We start from the raw sequence: 19,788 nt of genomic DNA on the forward strand, positions 1-19,788 counted from the left end.
CACATCAATTCTACAACTGTCTTTCCTCAATTTGAATGTATGCCCCCTCAGGTTCGTAATCTCAGAAACAGGAAGAATCCTATCAGAATTCAGCCTGCTCAACCCTTTCAAGGTCTTATACACTTCAATCAGATCACCTCGCAGGTGCGTAGTCTCCAGGCGCTGCAATTAGCAGAACTTAAGCCTTTCTTGGTAAAACCACCCATTCGTTCCCCTCACAAATCTTGTTGCCCTTCTACGTACTCGCTCAAGCAACTCTATATCCTTCCTACAATGAGGCCTTTAGACCTGTACGCAGTACTCAAGGCATTTCCTGAACATTGCCTTGTACAACGGGATAATCACCTCCTTTTCCCTACTAGCAAAATTCCTATATATCATTGACAAAACCCCATGACCTGCCCTGGCAGCCTGTCTGCATTGCTCAGAAAACTTCATATATGACTGCACAATTACTCCCAGGTCTTTTTCATTTTCTACCACCTTAAGTGTAGTACCACACAGTTGGTACGTTTCTCTGGGGTTACTTCTACCCATATGCAGTACTTTGCATTTGTCAATGTTAAACTTCAGTTGCCACTTCTCAGCCCATCTGCTCAAATTTTCTAGATCCTGTTGCAGTAACACACTGTAATTACTGTAATTAACAACCCTGCCAACCTTTGTATCATCTGCAAACTTCGACATTAAGCCTGATATACCTTCATCAACATCACTGATAAATATACAAAAGAACAGTGGGCCCAAAACCGGACCCTGGGGGACTTCATTTATATTACTCCACGAAGAGCAGCGTTCATTGATTACCATTGTAGCAACTTGCCCTTAAAACCATACGGCTCCAATTTGTACAGTAGCCTTCCATGTGCAACAGTGTCAAAAGCTTTCCTGAAATCCAAGTATATGATATCAAAATTATTTTTTGCATCCAGTTCCTTTGGAATCACATCATAATAGCCAATCAAGTTTGTCAGACAAGTAAAAAAAAAATTGTAAACTGCAGCCATTATCAATCCACTGCAGGATTGAAGAAGCTTCCTCAACAATTTATGTTGAGGAAAATGTACCATAATCTGCCACGCAGGTCCAGTGAGAGTTCACAGATCGACCCTATTTAACAGTCAGGGGCTTGAACCCATGCCTACTCAAAGAGCGTGTGCTACTGCACTCACGCTCCTGACCACTCGGATACGAAGGCCTCTGTTAGACAAGACTTTCCCTTAAAAAACCCATGCTATGTCTGAATTATTACTGCAATCTTGTATTAATGATCCTGCAATGCATCTTTAACCAGTGACTCCATTATTTTACCTGCAACAGAAGTTAAACTAACTGGTTTGTAATTACTGGTGTCACCCTTCGATCCCCCTTTGTGAACTGGCGATACATTTGCACATCTGCAGTCCGTGGAGACTTCCCCTGAGTCCAACGATGCTCTCACAATTATGGCTAAGGGTTTGCTTACTTCTCTTGCCGCCTCCTTTAATATAACTGGATAGATCCCATCCACCCCGGGTGCCTTTCTTATGTTTAACGTCAACAATTTCTCCTCCACTTTGTTCTCAGTTATTAGAAAATCATTAAGGACTCTGTTACAGTTTTATAAATTTCTGGCATTCTCTTCCCTTAAAAACTCGTCATGTAGATGCAAAATACTCATTCAGATTGTCAGCTATCTGAGCAGGATAATCAACAGTTGAACCATCGATATCAAGTGGACCAATCTGATTCATGCCCTTCCTTCTAGAGTTTAAATAACTAAAGAAGTTCTTGCTGTTTTTCTTAGCATCCTTTGCCAGATATTTCTCATAATGTGCCTTCGCTTGCCTGACCTTCTTTGGGACTTGATTATACACTAGCTTATATCTACCATGAGATTCTGTGTCGTCTGTTAATTTATATGCATCCCATACATTTTTCTTCTATGCCATGAGCCTCATTAGTTCATCTGACATCCATTTAGGCCTAAACCTTGAACGGTATTTCTTAATCGGTATGAAAAGCCTAGTAGCTTCCAAGATTAATTCCTTGAATGTTTCCCATTTAGAATTCACGTTGGTAACATCATCAATTGATCCCACTGGACAGAATTTAAAAACTGTCTCAGACCGCTGTAGTCATCTGTACGAAAGCAAAAACCGTTCCTTTTACCTCTGATGGTAGTTACGTCTTTAAGTAAATCCCACATCAGTATATTGTGATCACTCCCACCTGGTGGTTCCTTTATCTGCAAATTCTAAATGCAGGAACACTCACTACTGATAATCAGATCAAGAGTATTATTCCCTCTGGTTACCGCTCTAACGTGTTGCTGTAAAAACAATCATCCAGTAAATCCACAAAAGTCTTATTACTGTGCAAGTGACCAACCCACAAGTTCCAGTCAATATCTGGGAAGTTAACCCTCCCCATTATTAGACACTGATTTACTGGTTCATTCTATTTCTGTGTACAGTCGTTCGTTGTACTTATCAGAGTCATTAAGCCTATAACACACCCCTACTCTCATTTTTCCTTTCCCAGTGCTTATGTCACACGAAACTGACTCGACATTGCATGGCCAGCCATGTCAATTAGATGCACTGCCTTAGATTTTGTGTTTCTTAACTAACAGCCTAATCCCTCCTCCCTCCCTTCCTGTCCTGCTTACCCTTTCTATACACATTGTACTCCCGAAATCCCAAATCTGCACTGCTTATGTCTGTGTGACCCCACGTCTCTGATATCCCAACAATATCCGCCTTGGATGTCTTAACCAGCACTACAAATTCATCAAATTTATTTACCAAACTCCTAGCATTGGTGTACATGCAAGTATACATGCACCTGTTCTTACTCGTAGTTACTCGAACACAGCCCATATATTTACTTGTTCCATGATGACCCCGAACAATTCTTGAGATCCGCAGCGCCTTCCATCCAGGCTGCTACTAATTCTTCCAAGAGAAGCAGTGCAAGAATCACTTTCACCTCTGCCTGCGGCTGTTGTTAATTTTAACCGAATTCGTTATTTCAGATCATAGACCATTGCAACGATCATAATTCTTGATGCTCCACGATGTATCAATATATTGTGTCTGAGTTTATAGGGAAAAAACTTCCAACCCTAGCCAGAGGTAAAATAACATGGACACTGCGTGACAAAATAAAGAAGAAAATCTGCAAAAATGTTCCCTTCTAGTGGGAACCGAAACCGAGGTAATTTTCACGCCGTGTGAAGGACCTTTACAATTATTCGTATGTCAAAGTTAAGAGACGGATGCGGTGAACTTTCCTCAACCAAACCGTGGATGGGATTTCCAGCCAATGAAATATGGTCATTAAGAAAGGAACAAAAATATTGGAGAAGACTTTTGCAATAAGCAGAATCCTGTAGAGTTAGAAGGCTGTGACCCATTTAACAACGCAAGTAGGGAAGTGCAAGACCTTAAGAACCTTAAAGAACATAACGTTCAATGATGAATTCACAGGATTTCAGCAAATATCGCAAACAAGAATGAAATGCCGAAAGTATTCAAAGAATTGACAAATCCTATTTGAAACAACCAGGTGGGAAACCTTTCTCATAATTCTGCACATTTTTATTGAAAATCAGATAAATAACAACCTTCTGATATTTGGCAATCATATGGCGACTGCCCACTGTTTAATAAATAAAATAAATTATATCTTTATAATCGGACAGCAACATAAGGTAAACGAAGTCTACAAGGTATAGAATACAACAATGCACTCCTCTTTTTAGTTCGTTCAAGGATGTCTTGTTTCCTTTTTTGATTCATCTGTCCTTTGAGAATCAGTTCAGTGTTTTTATATAAATTCTTTTCTAACTGGAGTATGCATTATAAATCACGCGCATTCTTGAAATATTTGTAACTTACCGGTGATCATCTAGAAAACATTTCTTTGGTATGATTGAAAAACGAGTTTGCCAAATACAGTTATTAATATCAGCATGGGAACAAGAACTAAGCAATAATAGAAGCACGTGGTATAAATTAATCTATCGTCATTACGATTTTTACTCCATTTTCTTTTAATTTGTTTCGAGCATTCTATAGATCAGAAACTACAGATTTCCTTGTGAAGGTCGTCTGTCCAAACCTGCATTGCATTGAGAGTTTTCGCCCATTCTATGGCCAACATAAAAGTTAAAAGATTGAATGTGATTGAAACCCAACTTCGGCCTGTTTTTCCTAATTAAAAAAATGAATAAATTAAAGTGAGGCCAAAGAAAAACCTGTAAACAGCAGCAGCAGCAGTTAGGGAGAGGCACTTTTAAAATCTCGAGCCGTTTTAACCTTCGAATACCGATCACTTGCTTTACGGGTTAGGAGGTAGCACTCTTAGATTCACATTTGGTGGATTCGAAAGACAAGGTTACGAAAGTTCTCCAACAGGATCCTTTCCCGAGTATATAAAGGTGCAGTGCAGGTCTTAGCTCTACTATTCGTGCAGTTAGCAGTTCAAACAGTCACAATGATCGCACAGGTAAGTTAAAACAAGCTACCTTTTTCTATTTCAAATTCTGATTGATTTGTATTTGCTAGAATTTTATACTTTCATTCTGGGACCTAGATTACGATTACGCTGTTTTAGTATTTTAATATAGAGTTTAATTTATTTATTTTAACCAAATAATAAATCAGAATCGCGGGGCCACTTACAAAATATTTAACATATTCTTTGCCTCTTTAATAACGTAATTATAATAAAAAGGTATTCATTATCAAAGGATAACTGCGATATAAAAATATTTGAGGTATTCCTTTAGAATAAGCAATGAACTCCAGAATGATAATTGTTAATTTTCTTATTTTTATTTTGCAGATTGTCTTCTTTTGCTTCACTCTGGCTATTGCCAACGGGGTTGCCCATCTAGGTGGAGCCAGTGTCAGCTCTCGTCAACAAGACGTAAGTGTTCTGTCTCAATAATAACTTCAAGTTGATTTCATGAAATCATATCAAGTGTGGTTGTTCTAATATTTCCCTTTTCTGTGTTAAATACAAAAATAAAAAATCATTGATAAACTCCTTTTGAGTATCGTTCAATTATCTTTTTCTCTGTACAGGACTTCGGCAACTATGGTTTCAATTATCAGATCGCCGATGGCCTGGGAGCCACCAACGGGCGTACCGAAGTAGGAAACGGACATGTCCAGAAGGGAAGCTACACCCTCACTGACATCGACGGCCGTGCTCGCCGTGTGGACTACGTTGCCGATGGTGCTGGTTTCCGTGCTAACATCAAGACCAACGAGCCAGGAACAGCTCACAGCGCACCTGCTGCTGCCTACGTTGCCTCTCCCTATGCTGGTCCAGTTGCTCCAGTTGCAGTTGGTTCCCCTGCAGTAGCCAAGGTCGCAGTCGCTGCTCCAGTAGCCTATAGAGTAGGAGTTGGCGCCCTCGGCTATGGAGCAGGATTGGGCTATGGAGCAGGATTGGGCTATGGAGCTGGATGGGGTTATGGAGCAGGATTGGGCTACGGAGCTGGACTAGCACATGGAGCTGGCTGGGGTTACGGAGCTGGACTGGGACATGGTGTATACCATTAAACTCTTCAAGTCCCCCTCACCTTTTTCGCTTAATAGGTAATTCAATGCACATTATTCTTAAAAATATATTAAGATTATAATTAAAATGATTCTATTGTTCGCTTTATATATACCTACACGACTTTCATAAAGATATGCTTTATAAATTTGTAATTTTTTTATTTGTTTTTATTTTAGATATGTCGTCTTTCTTCTAGTAGGACTGAATATTTTCTCCCGGGAACGATTTTGTTCTACCATGTGCTGCTGTTGTTGCTAAGTTATAAATATTCGCGTGTTTGTTTGCCAAGAAAGCTGTTGGGATACGTGTAAATGCGTTGTTGAAGTTGCTCAATAAAAATATTTAACAAAAAAAGCTTATTTTGTTTTTGTGTTATTTCGCTTACGTTTTTACGAATCTGTGATCTGTTATGAGTCAATAATTTTCGAGAATTCATATCTTTTCTGTGAATTGTCGAAAACCTATGCACGTATGAAAGGAAATCTTTCTATAAAATTTACTTTAAACGAGAGACAGAAATTAATATCCTATAATATGAAACGTGTTCTGGGATTTCTTGTGTAAAATTATTATTAAATGTAACTGTGGTACTCGTATTGTTTCGATAAAGAATAGCAAATTATAATAAAAATAATTTAGAATTATTCCATCTATTGCAAACAATTTCAAGGTCGCAATGAAACATTATTTATTATTATATATTTTTTAATTTGCTGCGATTCTTAAGTGGACGTAGAATACTACAGCGAAATTCAAATTTTCGGACAGTAAAGATCACGGGGTCATTATGAGAAGTCATTGTATTTTATGGGCATCAAAGAAAATATGTATTTTATGGGCATCAAAGAAAATATGTGTCTTATGCATCAGAGTGCAAATTAGAACTTCTGGCCAAAATGTAGTAAGTTCAAAACATCGAAATTGACCATTTTGAATCCATCTCGATAATGATGATGAATATTCAGCTAAAGGCAGGACATCCAACTCAGACAAGTTGGGAAAAAAATCTCTGCGTTATTTGAACTCAGGCCTCTCCTACTTGGTGTAAGAAGAGGATGATTATGACCACTGTGCTACCGTGAGGGAGATTGCGAAGACAGCTGAAACTAATAAATGAATTTATCGGTAATCCGTCTTTCCTGGACCAATCATAGTAAAGGTATCACATGGGTGTTATAAAGTTGGAATACGTTGTAATGGATATACAGTAATTGTGTAGAAGATTATCACCATCGGAATATAACAAGAAATAAGAACCAATACTGCTCTATACGGAGGAACTCATGGAAAAAGTGAGACGAAAGAGGAACTCATGGAAAAGGGCTTTTTCAAGAAAACAGTTTATCAGTGTTGCTGAAGAACTGGAGCTCCTCTATCGGATCAACGAGACCATCAGACCAAATACAGCTGTATTGCCATAATCAACAACTTACATAATCTGTCAACGTGCTTGTCACAGTTTTCCACCAAGCACAGACAGAGATCATGGAATTAATTTGACTCAAAACTCAGTTTAAACATCATATAATAGGCATCTCCAACAATGTCTATAGATCCAGGTGGCTTTCCAGGCAACATCTTTTCATGTTTCCGAGTGTGATCATGCTATAGTACAACAAAATGGTTTGTTCAGTCTGTCCTTAGCCACGAATTGAAATGTAGCATCACTCTTTCGTATTTTGAGAACCCTCTGCAGATGAAAATGCTGCACAACGTACAGAACCTAGATGGCCGATTACAAGAAGTTTATTGATGATAAAGCCTAGAGAAAGGATATACGAGTGCTTCTTTACTCTTCAATAACGTACATATTACTACTGACTGCAATAAAAATATATACACGGGGGGGGTTTAAAGTTTTGCACCGGTTTTAAATTTTAATAACTAAAGTGATAAAAATGATAGAAGCATTTAGCAAAAATTATATGAAAGTTTTAAAGTTTTAAAGTCTTAAAGTTTTTATATAATAATTTCAACCATGTAAATCTGATTTTTCTTTTGTTGTATTTATATTTTATCAATTTATCTTTTATTTGCAGATATTGAATAACCCCAAATGGAGACAATTGAAGAAAAAAGTTAACTGCGTGCTTTGGCTTGCAGAGTTTAAATCAATAACAGCTATGAGAAGAAAGTTCACTACTCATTATAAAAATGACGCGCCCCATAAAAAGTTGGATGAAAAATTTTAAAGAAAAAGTTTTTTAAAATGGATCAGTTAATGATAAACCACGGTCATTAACTGGATCAGTTAATGACAAACCACAATCTGGGAGACCCCGAATCAGTCAACAATGATGGCGGCCATGTTGAAGTGTGTTAATTAAAAACTGCATTAAGAATAAAACTTTAAGACTTCAACTTTTATATAATTTTTACTAAATGGTTCTATCATTTGTATAACTTTAGTTATTAAAATTTAAAACCGGTGCAGAACTTTATGACCACCCTGTATATTGTTATTGCAATCAGACACACTATAAGAGCAAATAGCTTGCAAACCTAGATAAAAAATCGAATAAACGTCTTCCCACGTTGGTCGGCATAAATGACGTCCAACTCTTTTCTACCCCCCTCCCCTCAGCCACATCCCACCGCCAAAAACAATCTTAGCATGCGTGTATTCTATTGCAGGAAAAATCAGAGTTCAATGTAATTGAAAAATGCTAGATTCCTGTATTCATTCTTTCTTAATACTTGCGCTGCCACTCGGGAAAGTTTGTAGTCTTAATTTTTTTATAAAGGAACAACAACAATAAAATCACAAGTTTATACCGAGTCATATTGTGTTTCAGTGTACTTACTATTCTCGTATGTTCAGAATTCCCGTGTGTGGCATAGATATACTGACGTCATCTACTCATGGTAAGAAATGTTAATATGATCTAATAAATAGATGTTGTCGACTGACACCAATGGCACAATCAGCCAGAGAATGCCCTCCTCCATCCATCACTTGAAGTGCACCCAACGCTAATTTTTCTTTCTAATTTTCTTAGGAAGAAGAAACAAATCGTCAATAATTCTAGAATAGATATACTAATTATAGAAGAGCTTGAGACGAAACAGAATCAACTGATGCTGTTACATCTACACGAATTGTTGAATTGTAACTTATATTTTGACTGGCATCGATTGCAGTTTTGTTATTTTATAAGATAAAATCATTCTTATAAGAATTTTGAGAGGCGCAAATCGTTTTTCTCATACAATATGTAGTCATCGAAACTCTTCTCAGGCGCTTGCAATCCCGAATCGTTGCTGCTGCATTGCTTACATTCTGGCGGTGGAACTAGAATCTATGCAGTCTAAGCACGCACTGGTAAGATGAGGGTCATTGTGCTACCAACACAACAGTACCTTCATCTGATACATCATCCGCCTTCCATTTCGTGTTAATGATCGAGTGGACTAAGTATACAAATCGCTCACAGCGCAATTTTTCCATAAGCGATTTTTGGAACTAATTTTGTTTTTTGCTGTATTTCTCTTCCTCATCCTTCAAAAAAGATTACCTGCCAAATTTGATTGAATTTCCTTCGTTAGATTGCGCCCCAAACAGCTCTAAATGGGGACTCTTTAATTGTGTTCATTCGGTGTCATATTAGAGATCAATTAAAGATTTCAGTCTGGCATATTCCTCCCGCCTAAAGTTTGGATTCATGTTTCCTTTTTCTTAATTGCCAAAGATTATATTAAAATAGGACAAATCTGTTTACCAATTTTTATTAAAATATTTTCCCTTATGTATAAAAATAAAAAATTAGTAATATTTAAGAAAGGTATAGAATACTTCTGAATGTGGTAGAAAGTTGCAGAACATTCGTGAACGTTGAAGTTGATTCTAGAAAGTGAGAGTATTGTTTTAATATTATAAAAGATTGTACATGATTCTAGAGTGTCTTGCAATAATACAAATTGAGGAGTAAGAGCTGTAACTTATAAAATCGAACACCTGTCATGGTTTGAAAAAAGAAGAATTATTATAACTCTGTATAAAGATAGTTATTCCATGAAAGGTATTGGCAAAAAACTAGGTGTTTCATTTAAAGGAGTACAAACTACCATTCGACGATTTAAGGAGACTGGCAGTTTTTAAAACAAACCACCATAAAAGACGACCGCGTGTAAAAAATGGAAGCTTAAGATAAGACCATAACACTGATTTCTAAACGCAGTCAACGACTTACTACAAATGAAATCCAAGTCGAGTTCAAACAGAGAAACTCCAGTGTCTACATCCACTCTAAAACTTCGTCTTAAACAGGACTCCTTGTTCGTGTAGTGGTCCGAAAAACCCTTATTAAACCAGAAAAATCGAAAGAAACGGTTGGCTTAAGCTAAGAGCTATTTGATTAAATAGCTCTTAGCTTCAATTGGAGTCCTCGAAATTGCTAATTTCGAGGACTCCAATTGAAGAAAGGAAAAACATACTGTGGCTGGATGAATCCAAATTTGAAATTTTTGGATCCAAGAGTAGAGTTTATATGAGATAATAAACTGAAATAAAACTGGTGTCACATTCTTTAGTGCCCTACAGTCCAGCACTGGGTTGGTTCCATCATGATCTGGGTTACTTCTGTTTTGCTGGAGTGGGTGAAGGAATTTTAAGAAAAGAAGGTTATAAAAATATTCTTGAACATAATGCAATATCCTCTGGACTTCGACTTTGTGGAAGAAATGGTATATTACTCAAGACAATGAACTGAAGCCCAGCTCTAATTTGTGCATTGACTTTCTAGCAACTAAAGGACAGCAGGGATATTGCAAATTATGGTGTGGACACCATATTAAATCCAGATGCATTAAATGTATGTATTAAATACAGAAGTGGACAAATACGGATAAAGTATAGTTCGGGAGGAAACGGGACTTATTCCTCCCCTGTCCCTTCACTCAATGACTAGGCCTGTAAGAACATAATATGTTTTGAGTCTTACTCTTGATAAGATATTCACACGTTGCAAACATTGCAAAGTTAATTAATTCATTTTTTTAAAAAAAATGTTTCTGCGTGTTTAATGAAAGCAGGTGTATTAATGGATACTTTGTACCACATGCCAAGAGAGTATTCCCGCTTAGAGCGTCCTCGAAATTGCTAACTTTGATACCATTAGTGAACAGACGTTGAGTACTGTGCACTAATATTGCTTTGAACGAGCGTAGAAAGAAATAGCCAATCGCAGAGAGCTAAAATTTAAAATGAACAATAATTTTTTAAAAAAAGCGAAAAAAACTTAACATTGTAAAGAGCCATCAGGAGAAAATGGCACCGTACATTGTCTGATATTAAGCATTCAACTGGTTTATTGAACAGTTTTATATTTAATGGAATACGGTGCTTCCACCGTATTCAATTCCACCGTATTCAATGGAATACGGTGGAATTTCGTCGATAACACATGGATATCATGATCCGTCAACTAATAATTCTGAATGCTGATAGTGGTTGTAAGTGAACGTCGACAGTCCACAGAACGTTCGAACGCCAGTAACATGTGCTGCCTACTTAGCATCCTCCAAGAAATGAAACGTAAATTCCAAACATTTCTCAAGATCACTTGGATTTACCTGATACACCATGTGTAGTTTACGTCTACCAGCGTACCCACTCTGCAGGAGCTTGTGGAAAGCTGACCATGAAAGGTTCAGTTGGGTAGCGACCACTCTGATTTAGAGGGTGAATTGAAATTATGTGGTACTCTCTCATCTACCACAATAGCACTCTCGTCAGTGAAGAAGTCAGAAACAGGTCATCTGCCTATGCCATGACTGTTTTTTTTCTCCCGGGTACTCAAGTTTTTCATACAGCAAACAGAAAATCGACCACACATCACAGGCAATTTACAGACAGTATGGGAAAAGAATTCATTTGGTATATAAAGTGTTTCTTACGATTCAAAAAAATTAAAGTGGTTCCTTGAACGTACTTCATTCAAATCGCAAAAAAAATTATAGTGAAATTTGAGCAAAACAACACAAGAAATCATAATTTTTGTTCGATATTTTATTGTGCAACTTTAACAACTCATTGACACGTATCCCAACAGCTTCCACGGTAAACACAAATATTTATAACTTAACAGCAACTTTTAGGTATAGGAAAAGAACTAACTTCCAGATGAATGAATGCATGTAAGCAAGTCCAACGGATTTGGCTCAGGAAGGCGACTGCATACAAAAGGAAGGAAACATTTAGTCCTGTTTGAAGAAAGACGACACATCTGAAAGATAAAGCAAAATCAATTTAAAAAAATTCCTGAGAATTGGAATTTATTGAATATAAAAAATAATAAAATCATTTTGAACCTTTTCTAATCTTTAGACAGGAGTTATGTATATTTATTTACCTTTTAAGTTAATAAGGTGAAGGATTGGACGAATTTAATGAACTACACCAAGTCCAGCTCCATGTCCCAGTCCAGCACCATAACCCAATCCAGCACCATAACCCAATCCAGCACCATAACCCAATCCAGCACCATAACCCAATCCAGCACCATAACCCAATCCAGCACCACATCCTGCACCCCATCCTGCTCCATGGGCACCAACTCCTGCTCCATAACCGAGGGCACCAACTCCTGCTCCATAGGCTACAGCTGGAGCGGCGACTGCTACGGGTGCGGCGACTGCGACCTTTGCTACGGCAGGGGAACCAACAGCAACTGGGGCAACGGGTCCGGCATAGGGAGAGGCGATGTATGCGGCAGCAGGTGCGCTGTTGGCGGTGCCTGGTTCGTTGGTCTTGATGGCAGCGCGGAAACCAGCACCATCGGCTACGTATTCCACACGGCGAGCACGGCCATCAATGTCGGTCAAAGTGTAGGCTCCCTTCTGAACATGTCCGTTTCCTACCTCGCTACGTCCGTTGGTGGCTCCCAAGCCATCAGCAATCTGATAGTTGAAAGCATAGTTGCCGAAGTCCTGCACAGAGAAAGGATTGTCTGATCAATGTGGTGGTTGTTTATTCCTTCAACAACTTTTGTTAACTGTTTAATAAACATATAAAAAGAAGCATTTTTAAAATTTATTTTTATATTTAAGAATAGTTGAAGTTGGAAACGGATGGTCAAATTTCACATATTTGGTTTATATTTATGATTACTAAAAGAGAAAAAGAGGAAGATTTTTTAAAAATCTCTTTCAGATCGGCATTTTATGTGAATTTAACTTGAAATCATTAGCGGTATTTTCAACTTACGTCTTGTTGACGAGAACTGACACTACCACCACCTAGGTGGGATCTGGCATTGGCAATAGCCAGAGAGAAGCAGAAAATGACAATCTGGAAAATACAGTTAAAAATTGAAAACATTAATAACTTACTTTAGAAACTATATAATGAAAAACAATATGGAGTTTATGTTGATTCTAAACATAATCAATATACAAAATCAACATCACTGATTAAAGATGCAGGCTTAATTGCCTATCTTAAACAGTTTTAACAATTTTATGATTATGATGTTTATTGAAATATAATAGAAGTGAAACTAGCTTAATATATAATTAGCAATATTCAAAATTCAGCTGATTCTAATCGTCAGGTTGAAAAGTTGCCAGTTCTGTAATAAAAATTATGTATTGAATTGGTTTCAGTTTTTATTGTATCATTTGAATAAATACCTTAAGGATTTGAGGCAGCCGTAGCCGAGTGGTCAGGCGTACGTGCATAAGTACACGTGCCTTGAGTGACCAGGGTTCAAGCACATGACTGCTAAATACGATGCTGTTTCTTGTATTCTGTCTATCTTGTGAACTCCTCTGACCGTTTGGTCGTCCCGGATTGCCCTCCTCCCCACACCGGGTGGGGTTGAGGGTAATTCTACATCGGCCAGTAAATTTAATTTGAAAACGCCCCATCTACTTCTTTCTTTAACCGCAAAAAAATAAAACGGAATAACTCGACTCCGCAACTATTAAATTTAGTCCAAAGGAATCACTGAAATTTTAATTTAGTAAACAGCAGTTCACTTGAGTCAACTTACCTTGGCAATCATTGTGACTTCTTGAACTGCTAGCTGTAATAGAGATTGAGTTAGAACCACCAGAAATCCCTTATATACTTGGGGAAGATCTCTAGAGAGCCTTGGGGACATTTGTACTTCGAATGCATTATAAAAATTAATAATGTTACTTTCTAACCAGTAACGTAACGAACTGGTATACGAAGGTGAACCGCTCGAGATTTTTAATTGTCATTTAATCTATTTTAAGTGACCTCACTCATTTATCTTATTTTTATAGCAAAGACTGAAACCAGGTTTCGATCGTATGAAATCTTTAAAACTTTGGTTTTATAAAATAAATATATAAAATACTTTTTATATCAATCCGTACCAAGTACTGTTGTCATAATTCGAATTTTGCTGATGTATTGCTGTTAATGACATTCATGATGGGAAATTGCTTTCCAAATACCTACAGGTTATAGGCACTCCAGAAATGCAGACGTGAGTCTGGATGCATACTTTTAATTATTAATCGAACTGGACGCAATTTTGTTAACAGCAAATTTAAAGATTGGTTGACGATCCACATTCGTGGGTTGCAGACCTAAGTTTGTATTAAAACGATGGAAGTCTTTTTACACTCAGACTCAGAAGAAAATTCCATTATTCTATTTACTTCAAAGCCTACCTGTATGGTCGAGGTAAAGTTAGTTAAAAGCCGAATTTGCCTCGACCACAGTGGCAGGCAATTTATTCAAATGATCTACGATCTATATTGCACAAAAGTAAACTTCATGATATCTAGGTAGAAAACAGAAGTGGTCCCGACACTGTTCCCTGAGGAACTCTACTTTCTGTACTGGTCCACCCTGAGGAATATCGATTAATGCCACTCTCTGTCTTCTTTCTTTTTGCCTGCCCTTGATCCAACGAAGGACCTTACCATTAATCTCAGTTTTCTCCAATGTATATGATAATTTTTCATGGGAGCATTATAAAGTGTCATTATCCTAATAACTGTTTAAACACCAGCTCTTCAGAAGACTGATGGCCATGTGGCCATCAAAGTTTATATTTCTTGAAATTATGTTGTCTGTTTTTCAGTAACTTTTCTCTCAGTGGGCTATTAAACCAATAAGGATATATATATGTGAAGGGCACAACTGCACTGATTTGGAATGGTTGTTAAAGATCACGTAGGGGCGTTACACAATATAGGGAACCCAAAAAATTAGAGTTTCGCCCCTGCTGAAATGGATACACTGTTAACATATTTTTCAAACTTAGGGCGATTTGATCTGAGGGAACGATGTTCAAAACAGTTTCGGGTTGCATACTCAGAAAAAATTAGGTATATTCAATGAGAGCCTCACGTGGACTTTGTTTTGCAATTTTTGCGTTATATTTTCCCATAAAATTACTGAACTTCCTTGTAACTCGATTCTGTTTTGTGGTGTTGTCCATCAAGTACTATAATTGCATGTTCTTCATTTGTAGTACACATTGTCACGCGGATTTAGTGTTCACAGCGTAACTTTTCTCCTGGAATTAATTTTACATTTCGCCCAATTCTCTTCCGCATCCTATGAAGAACATATTTGTTGAATTAAGTTGCATTTCCTCCATGAGATCACGTTCCAGGGAGATCTAAATAGAGGTAATTTAACTATGGCTATCCGATAAGGTAAGCAGCAGCCATTATCAATCCACTGAATGATGGAAGCCCTCAACGATTCATGCTGAGGGAAATGGACCATAATCTGCCACGCTGGTCCAGGGCGGGTTGGCAGATCGACCGTATTTAGCAGTCAGCGAATTTAACACCGGTGTACTCAAAGATCGTGTGCTACTGCACTCTCGCTTCTGACCACTCGGCTGAGAAGACCTTTCGATACTATGTTCGAGACGATATATATTTTTAAATCTTTTATAAGTCTTGTTGGTTAGATGCGAATATAAAATTAGCAATTTCGGTTACAGTCTAAGTAGAAGAGCAATTATAAATAATTTAAGATTATAACTTATAATTTATGATCATAAATAATTTATTATTTGATAGCACAGTTCCTGAGGAAACTCGTTCAAAGTGTGGAGCTGGTACTCTCATAGATGACAAGTATTCTTTAAATCGATTCCTATTAAAAGCACTTCCAATTTTATTAATAATTGGACTGAGCAATATCAATCCTGCACCACTAGAGTAATTATATCCTGTGGATGTTTGTGTAGACAAGGTATCTCGAAAGCGTTCCATAAACCAACTACTCAATAGATGTTATTAAAACAAGTACTTTAGCAGGACGCAAGCAAGGGCAGCAGCACGTGGTACGGATCGATATAAACTTTTTAATAAACGCATTTACCTGTATATTACTTCCTCCTCATTTTTCTTATCTTTTCTTCCAAATATTATTCAAATCCACTCGCCTATTTTATAGCAAAACTAGGGGTTAAAGAGTTTAATATAGTTGAAACTCACTTTCAGTCTGCTTTTATTAAAAATGGAATAAATTAAAGCGAGGTCATTCGAAATGGAGTAATCGAAAATGAAGGAGAGACACCAAAAAATGTTGAGCGGGTCACCTTCACATACCAGTTTGCTGATTAGATGATAACATTGTCACTTTTCATTCGGCTGATTCGAAGGACAAGGTTATCAACACTGTCCAGCAGGTCCTTCTCTGAGTATATAAGGGTTCTCCAAAAGTTCCAAATTTGTCTTCCTGCAGATAGAAGCTCAAGCAGTCACAATGATCGCAAAGGTAAGTTGAAGCAAAATAATGTCTAAAGTGATTTATTGATCTTAAATTTGCCAGTTTGATTCTGTAACGTCTTCAATGGGATTAATTCAGTTTTCGTAGCGATTAGATGGAATAAAAGTTTAAATATTTAGTTTTTAAAAGATCGAGAATTGTTTTTAATGAAAAACGATTTTTATAAATTATCTTAAAATCTTATTCCACTTATTTAAAAATAACGTAAGCTGGGAGGAAATCCAGAGAAAGTGGTATATTGCGTTTGTGATTCTTCTGTTCAAAGAAGGCAACAAGGAAGACTTCGAAACTACCGATCCATTACATTGTTCTCAATCTGGTATAAAGTAAAAAGTTCTCAAGAATCGACTCCAAGAAAGACTTGATCTTTCACAGCCAAAAGAACAAGCTGCTTCCAAAAGCGATTCCAGAACAATTGATGATATCCTCGTCTTATGGAAATTTAATGGCATATCTCGAAGTCTACCTTTGTCCTGAGTTTCTGGAATATGAAAAGGTCTTCAATCGTATCCATACTTTAGTCTGAATTAATCCATTGATCAAACAGAGGTTGTTGAGGGACCAAACATCCACCACCTCACCAAATACGTGTACAGCAATGTAAACTCCACCGAACATCAATCTAAAATTCTAAAAAATTAGAAAAATTCTCGTCCTGCAGTGGGTTAACACATGACTATTATTGAATACTTTAAAATTTTCGCTTCTTGGACATCAGGTATATTAATACTGACCATGTTTTGTAATTTTATCATGAAATCCGTATTTCTTCTCGGTATAAAGTTCCGAATGTAAACCAATAAATTTATATTTCCAGGTTGTCATCTTCTGCTTCACTTTGGCTATTGCCAACGCTTATGCCCATCTAGGTGGCGCTAGTGTCAGCTCTCGCCAACAAGACGTAAGTATTTCGTATCACCAATGATTTCCAGTTAAATTCAATGCTTCCTTTGAAAAATAAAATTAGATTTTCCCCCTTTAAGTGTGAAACTTAAACTTTTATGTTGGATCAGAAATACTTGAACATAAATATAATTTAAAGCACTTGCATTTCCACTTTATCGAATAATTAATGAATAATCACATTAACAAACTGGAGTTATTTAGGGGAACACAAATCTCATTGATCAGGCTTTTCTTTTTCTGTGCAGGACTTCGGCAACTATGGCTTCAACTACCAGATTGCTGACGGTCTGGGAGCCACCAATGGACGCTCCGAAGTAGGAAACGGACATGTCCAGAAGGGAACCTACACTCTCACTGACATCGATGGCCGTGCTCGTCGTGTGGACTACGTAGCCGATGGCGCCGGTTTCCGTGCTACCATCAAGACCAACGAACCAGGCACAGCTCACAGTGCACCCGCTGCCGCCTACGTCGCCTCTCCCTACGCTGGACCAGTCGCTCCAGTTGCAGTTGGCTCCCCTGCAGTAGCAAAGGTTGCAGTTGCTGCCCCTGTAGCTGTCGCCCCCGTAGGCCTTGGAATGGGAGTTGGTGGTCTCGGTTATGGAGCGGGATTGGGTTATGGTGCCGGATTGGGCTATGGTGCTGGATGGGGTGTTGGAGCTGGACTGGCACATGGAGCCGGACTTGGACTAGTTCATTAAATTCGTCTAATTCTTCACCTTCTTGACTTAAAAGGTAAATAAACGTACATGGTGTTCACCCATCTAAAGATTAGAAAACGATCAAAATGATTTTATTATTCTTTATACTGGACTAAATATCAATTCTCAGGAAACGTCCGATGCAAAGTATTTCTTTACCTCGGACGTTTATCTTTATATTTATTTAAAACTTTTCGATTTATTTTTTCAGATGTGTCGTTTTTCGTCTAATAGGACCGAATATTTCTCTCCTTTTGTACACCGTCGCCTTCAAGCACCGTATCCATCGGATTGTTCATATGGATTCACTCATCTGGAAGCTCTTTTGCTGTTCGAAAAGTTACTGCTGATGCTAAGTTATAAATATTCGCGTGTTTGCTAAGGAAACTGAAGGATACGTGCTAATGCGTTGATGAAGTTGCTCAATAAAATATTGAACAAAAAGAATTCTATTTGTTGCTTTATTGGAGTTTCACTGCAGTTCTTATTGTTCGCTGTGGATGAATTATTTTCAATTACACCACCTTCCGTTTTCTATAAATTATACAAAGTACAAATTAAATTTAAAATGAATTCCTTTATTGTTCTTAAAATATATAATCAGCATATTTCTTCTCCTTTAACCCTTTAGCAAAATGTTTACAAGATACACAGAATTTTTCTCACGCAACATTTAATTAAGTACAATACAATTTTTAAAAAAAATCCTCTTTATCTAATTTTTTTTTAACAACCGGATATTCAAAACCACTGACATACATAAAGACCAACTAATCCCACTAGATACTGAAATATCGACTGCATACTGTGTATATTTATTTAATATAAATCTGCAATATAGGAATTCTCGGTTACAGTGTAGGGTAAAACAGCGATGTTGGCCAGTAATTGTATTTGTACATTGAGTTTGAAATGTTTACCATATTCAAACGTAGGATGGATGGATTCCGTTGAAGCTATATTTGATGAACTATATTTTCCAACAGATTGAAAGGTAGCTTTATTGAAGGTAATCAAAAAGGCTGGAAAGCCCATCTCAGATCCTTGATCCTACCGGCCAATGGCCCTCCTGGCTAAGTTTGGCAATTTACTGGAAAGGCTGATGGTTCTGCGCATTACGCAGTTAATACAGCAGAGGGGAATTATATAAAGTAAACAATACGGGTTTACTCCTGGAAATTCAGCAGAAGATGCTTTAGTGGACTTGCGAACACACATCGAGAATTCTTCTTCGAAATATGAATTAGACATTTTTGGGGATTATCGGGGTGCTTTTAACTCAGTATGGTGGGAGGCTGCTCTTGCTCGGTTGAGGGTGGCTGGATGTTCTCAAGAATTATATAAATTGTTTGGAAGTTATTTTACTGACAGATACGTAATTTTTAAATCTAAAACCTTTTATATTAAAAAGCAAGTTTATCGTGGTTGTCTCCAAGGCAAGTTTATCGAAGTTCCAAGCAACACTCAACTCGCTACAAAGATCAATGCTTTTCAGCATGTTGAGAGAGTGTAGGACCGTATCTACTGCAGCAATTCAGGTGTTGACCGGGGTCTTGGGTCCTTTCATATGTATTTCATAATTGTTTTGCAAAATTGGTTATCTCGCTCTTTTTCTTACTGTAGGATAATAGCTTTTGCTGATGATTTAACAATTATAGTGGCTGGGAATTTTAGGAGTAGTCTTGAACATAATGCTGATATTGTATTGACTGATTTGCATCTCTGGACACAAAACTATAAGTTAACTATTAACCTGTATAAAACTAAAATAATGCTTTTTAAAAGCAAATTGTACCCTGGTCGACCTCCACAAATAAAGTTAAATGGTATTCATCTACCAATAACATCTAAAGATAAATATCTAGCAAAAGTAATAGATTATAAACTATAATTTTC

At 37.3% G+C, this 19,788-nt stretch overlaps 3 protein-coding genes across 3 annotated transcripts; 2 read left to right on the forward strand and 1 right to left on the reverse strand.

Moving 5' to 3' along the window:
* The first annotated feature begins 4,435 nt into the window (after positions 1-4,435).
* Positions 4,436-5,910, forward strand: LOC150089939 (larval cuticle protein A3A-like). The gene is made up of 4 exons (XM_090368912.1): positions 4,436-4,491; positions 4,831-4,914; positions 5,073-5,591; positions 5,733-5,910. Exons 1-3 carry the CDS (start codon positions 4,480-4,482, stop codon positions 5,553-5,555), a joined length of 579 nt encoding a protein of 192 aa, XP_090225038.1. The 5' UTR covers positions 4,436-4,479; the 3' UTR covers positions 5,556-5,591; positions 5,733-5,910.
* Positions 5,911-11,940: 6,030 nt separating this feature from the next.
* On the reverse strand, positions 11,941-13,568 carry LOC150089940 (uncharacterized). Its single transcript, XM_090390137.1, has 3 exons — positions 13,548-13,568; positions 12,761-12,844; positions 11,941-12,483 (listed from the first exon to the last, which is right to left on the reverse strand). The coding sequence occupies exons 1-3, from the start codon at positions 13,557-13,559 to the stop codon at positions 11,941-11,943; spliced, it is 639 nt and encodes a 212-aa protein (XP_090246263.1). The 5' UTR covers positions 13,560-13,568.
* Positions 13,569-16,261: 2,693 nt separating this feature from the next.
* LOC150089941 (adult-specific rigid cuticular protein 15.5-like) lies at positions 16,262-18,213 on the forward strand. Its single transcript, XM_090390138.1, has 4 exons — positions 16,262-16,273; positions 17,103-17,186; positions 17,437-17,926; positions 18,104-18,213. The coding sequence occupies exons 1-3, from the start codon at positions 16,262-16,264 to the stop codon at positions 17,890-17,892; spliced, it is 552 nt and encodes a 183-aa protein (XP_090246264.1). The 3' UTR covers positions 17,893-17,926; positions 18,104-18,213.
* Positions 18,214-19,788: the final 1,575 nt, after the last annotated feature.

This window comes from Mastigoproctus giganteus, chromosome 2 (genome assembly GCF_048544385.1).
Source record: "Mastigoproctus giganteus isolate SK-2022 chromosome 2, ASM4854438v1, whole genome shotgun sequence".
Lineage (NCBI taxonomy): Eukaryota > Metazoa > Arthropoda > Arachnida > Uropygi > Thelyphonidae > Mastigoproctus > Mastigoproctus giganteus.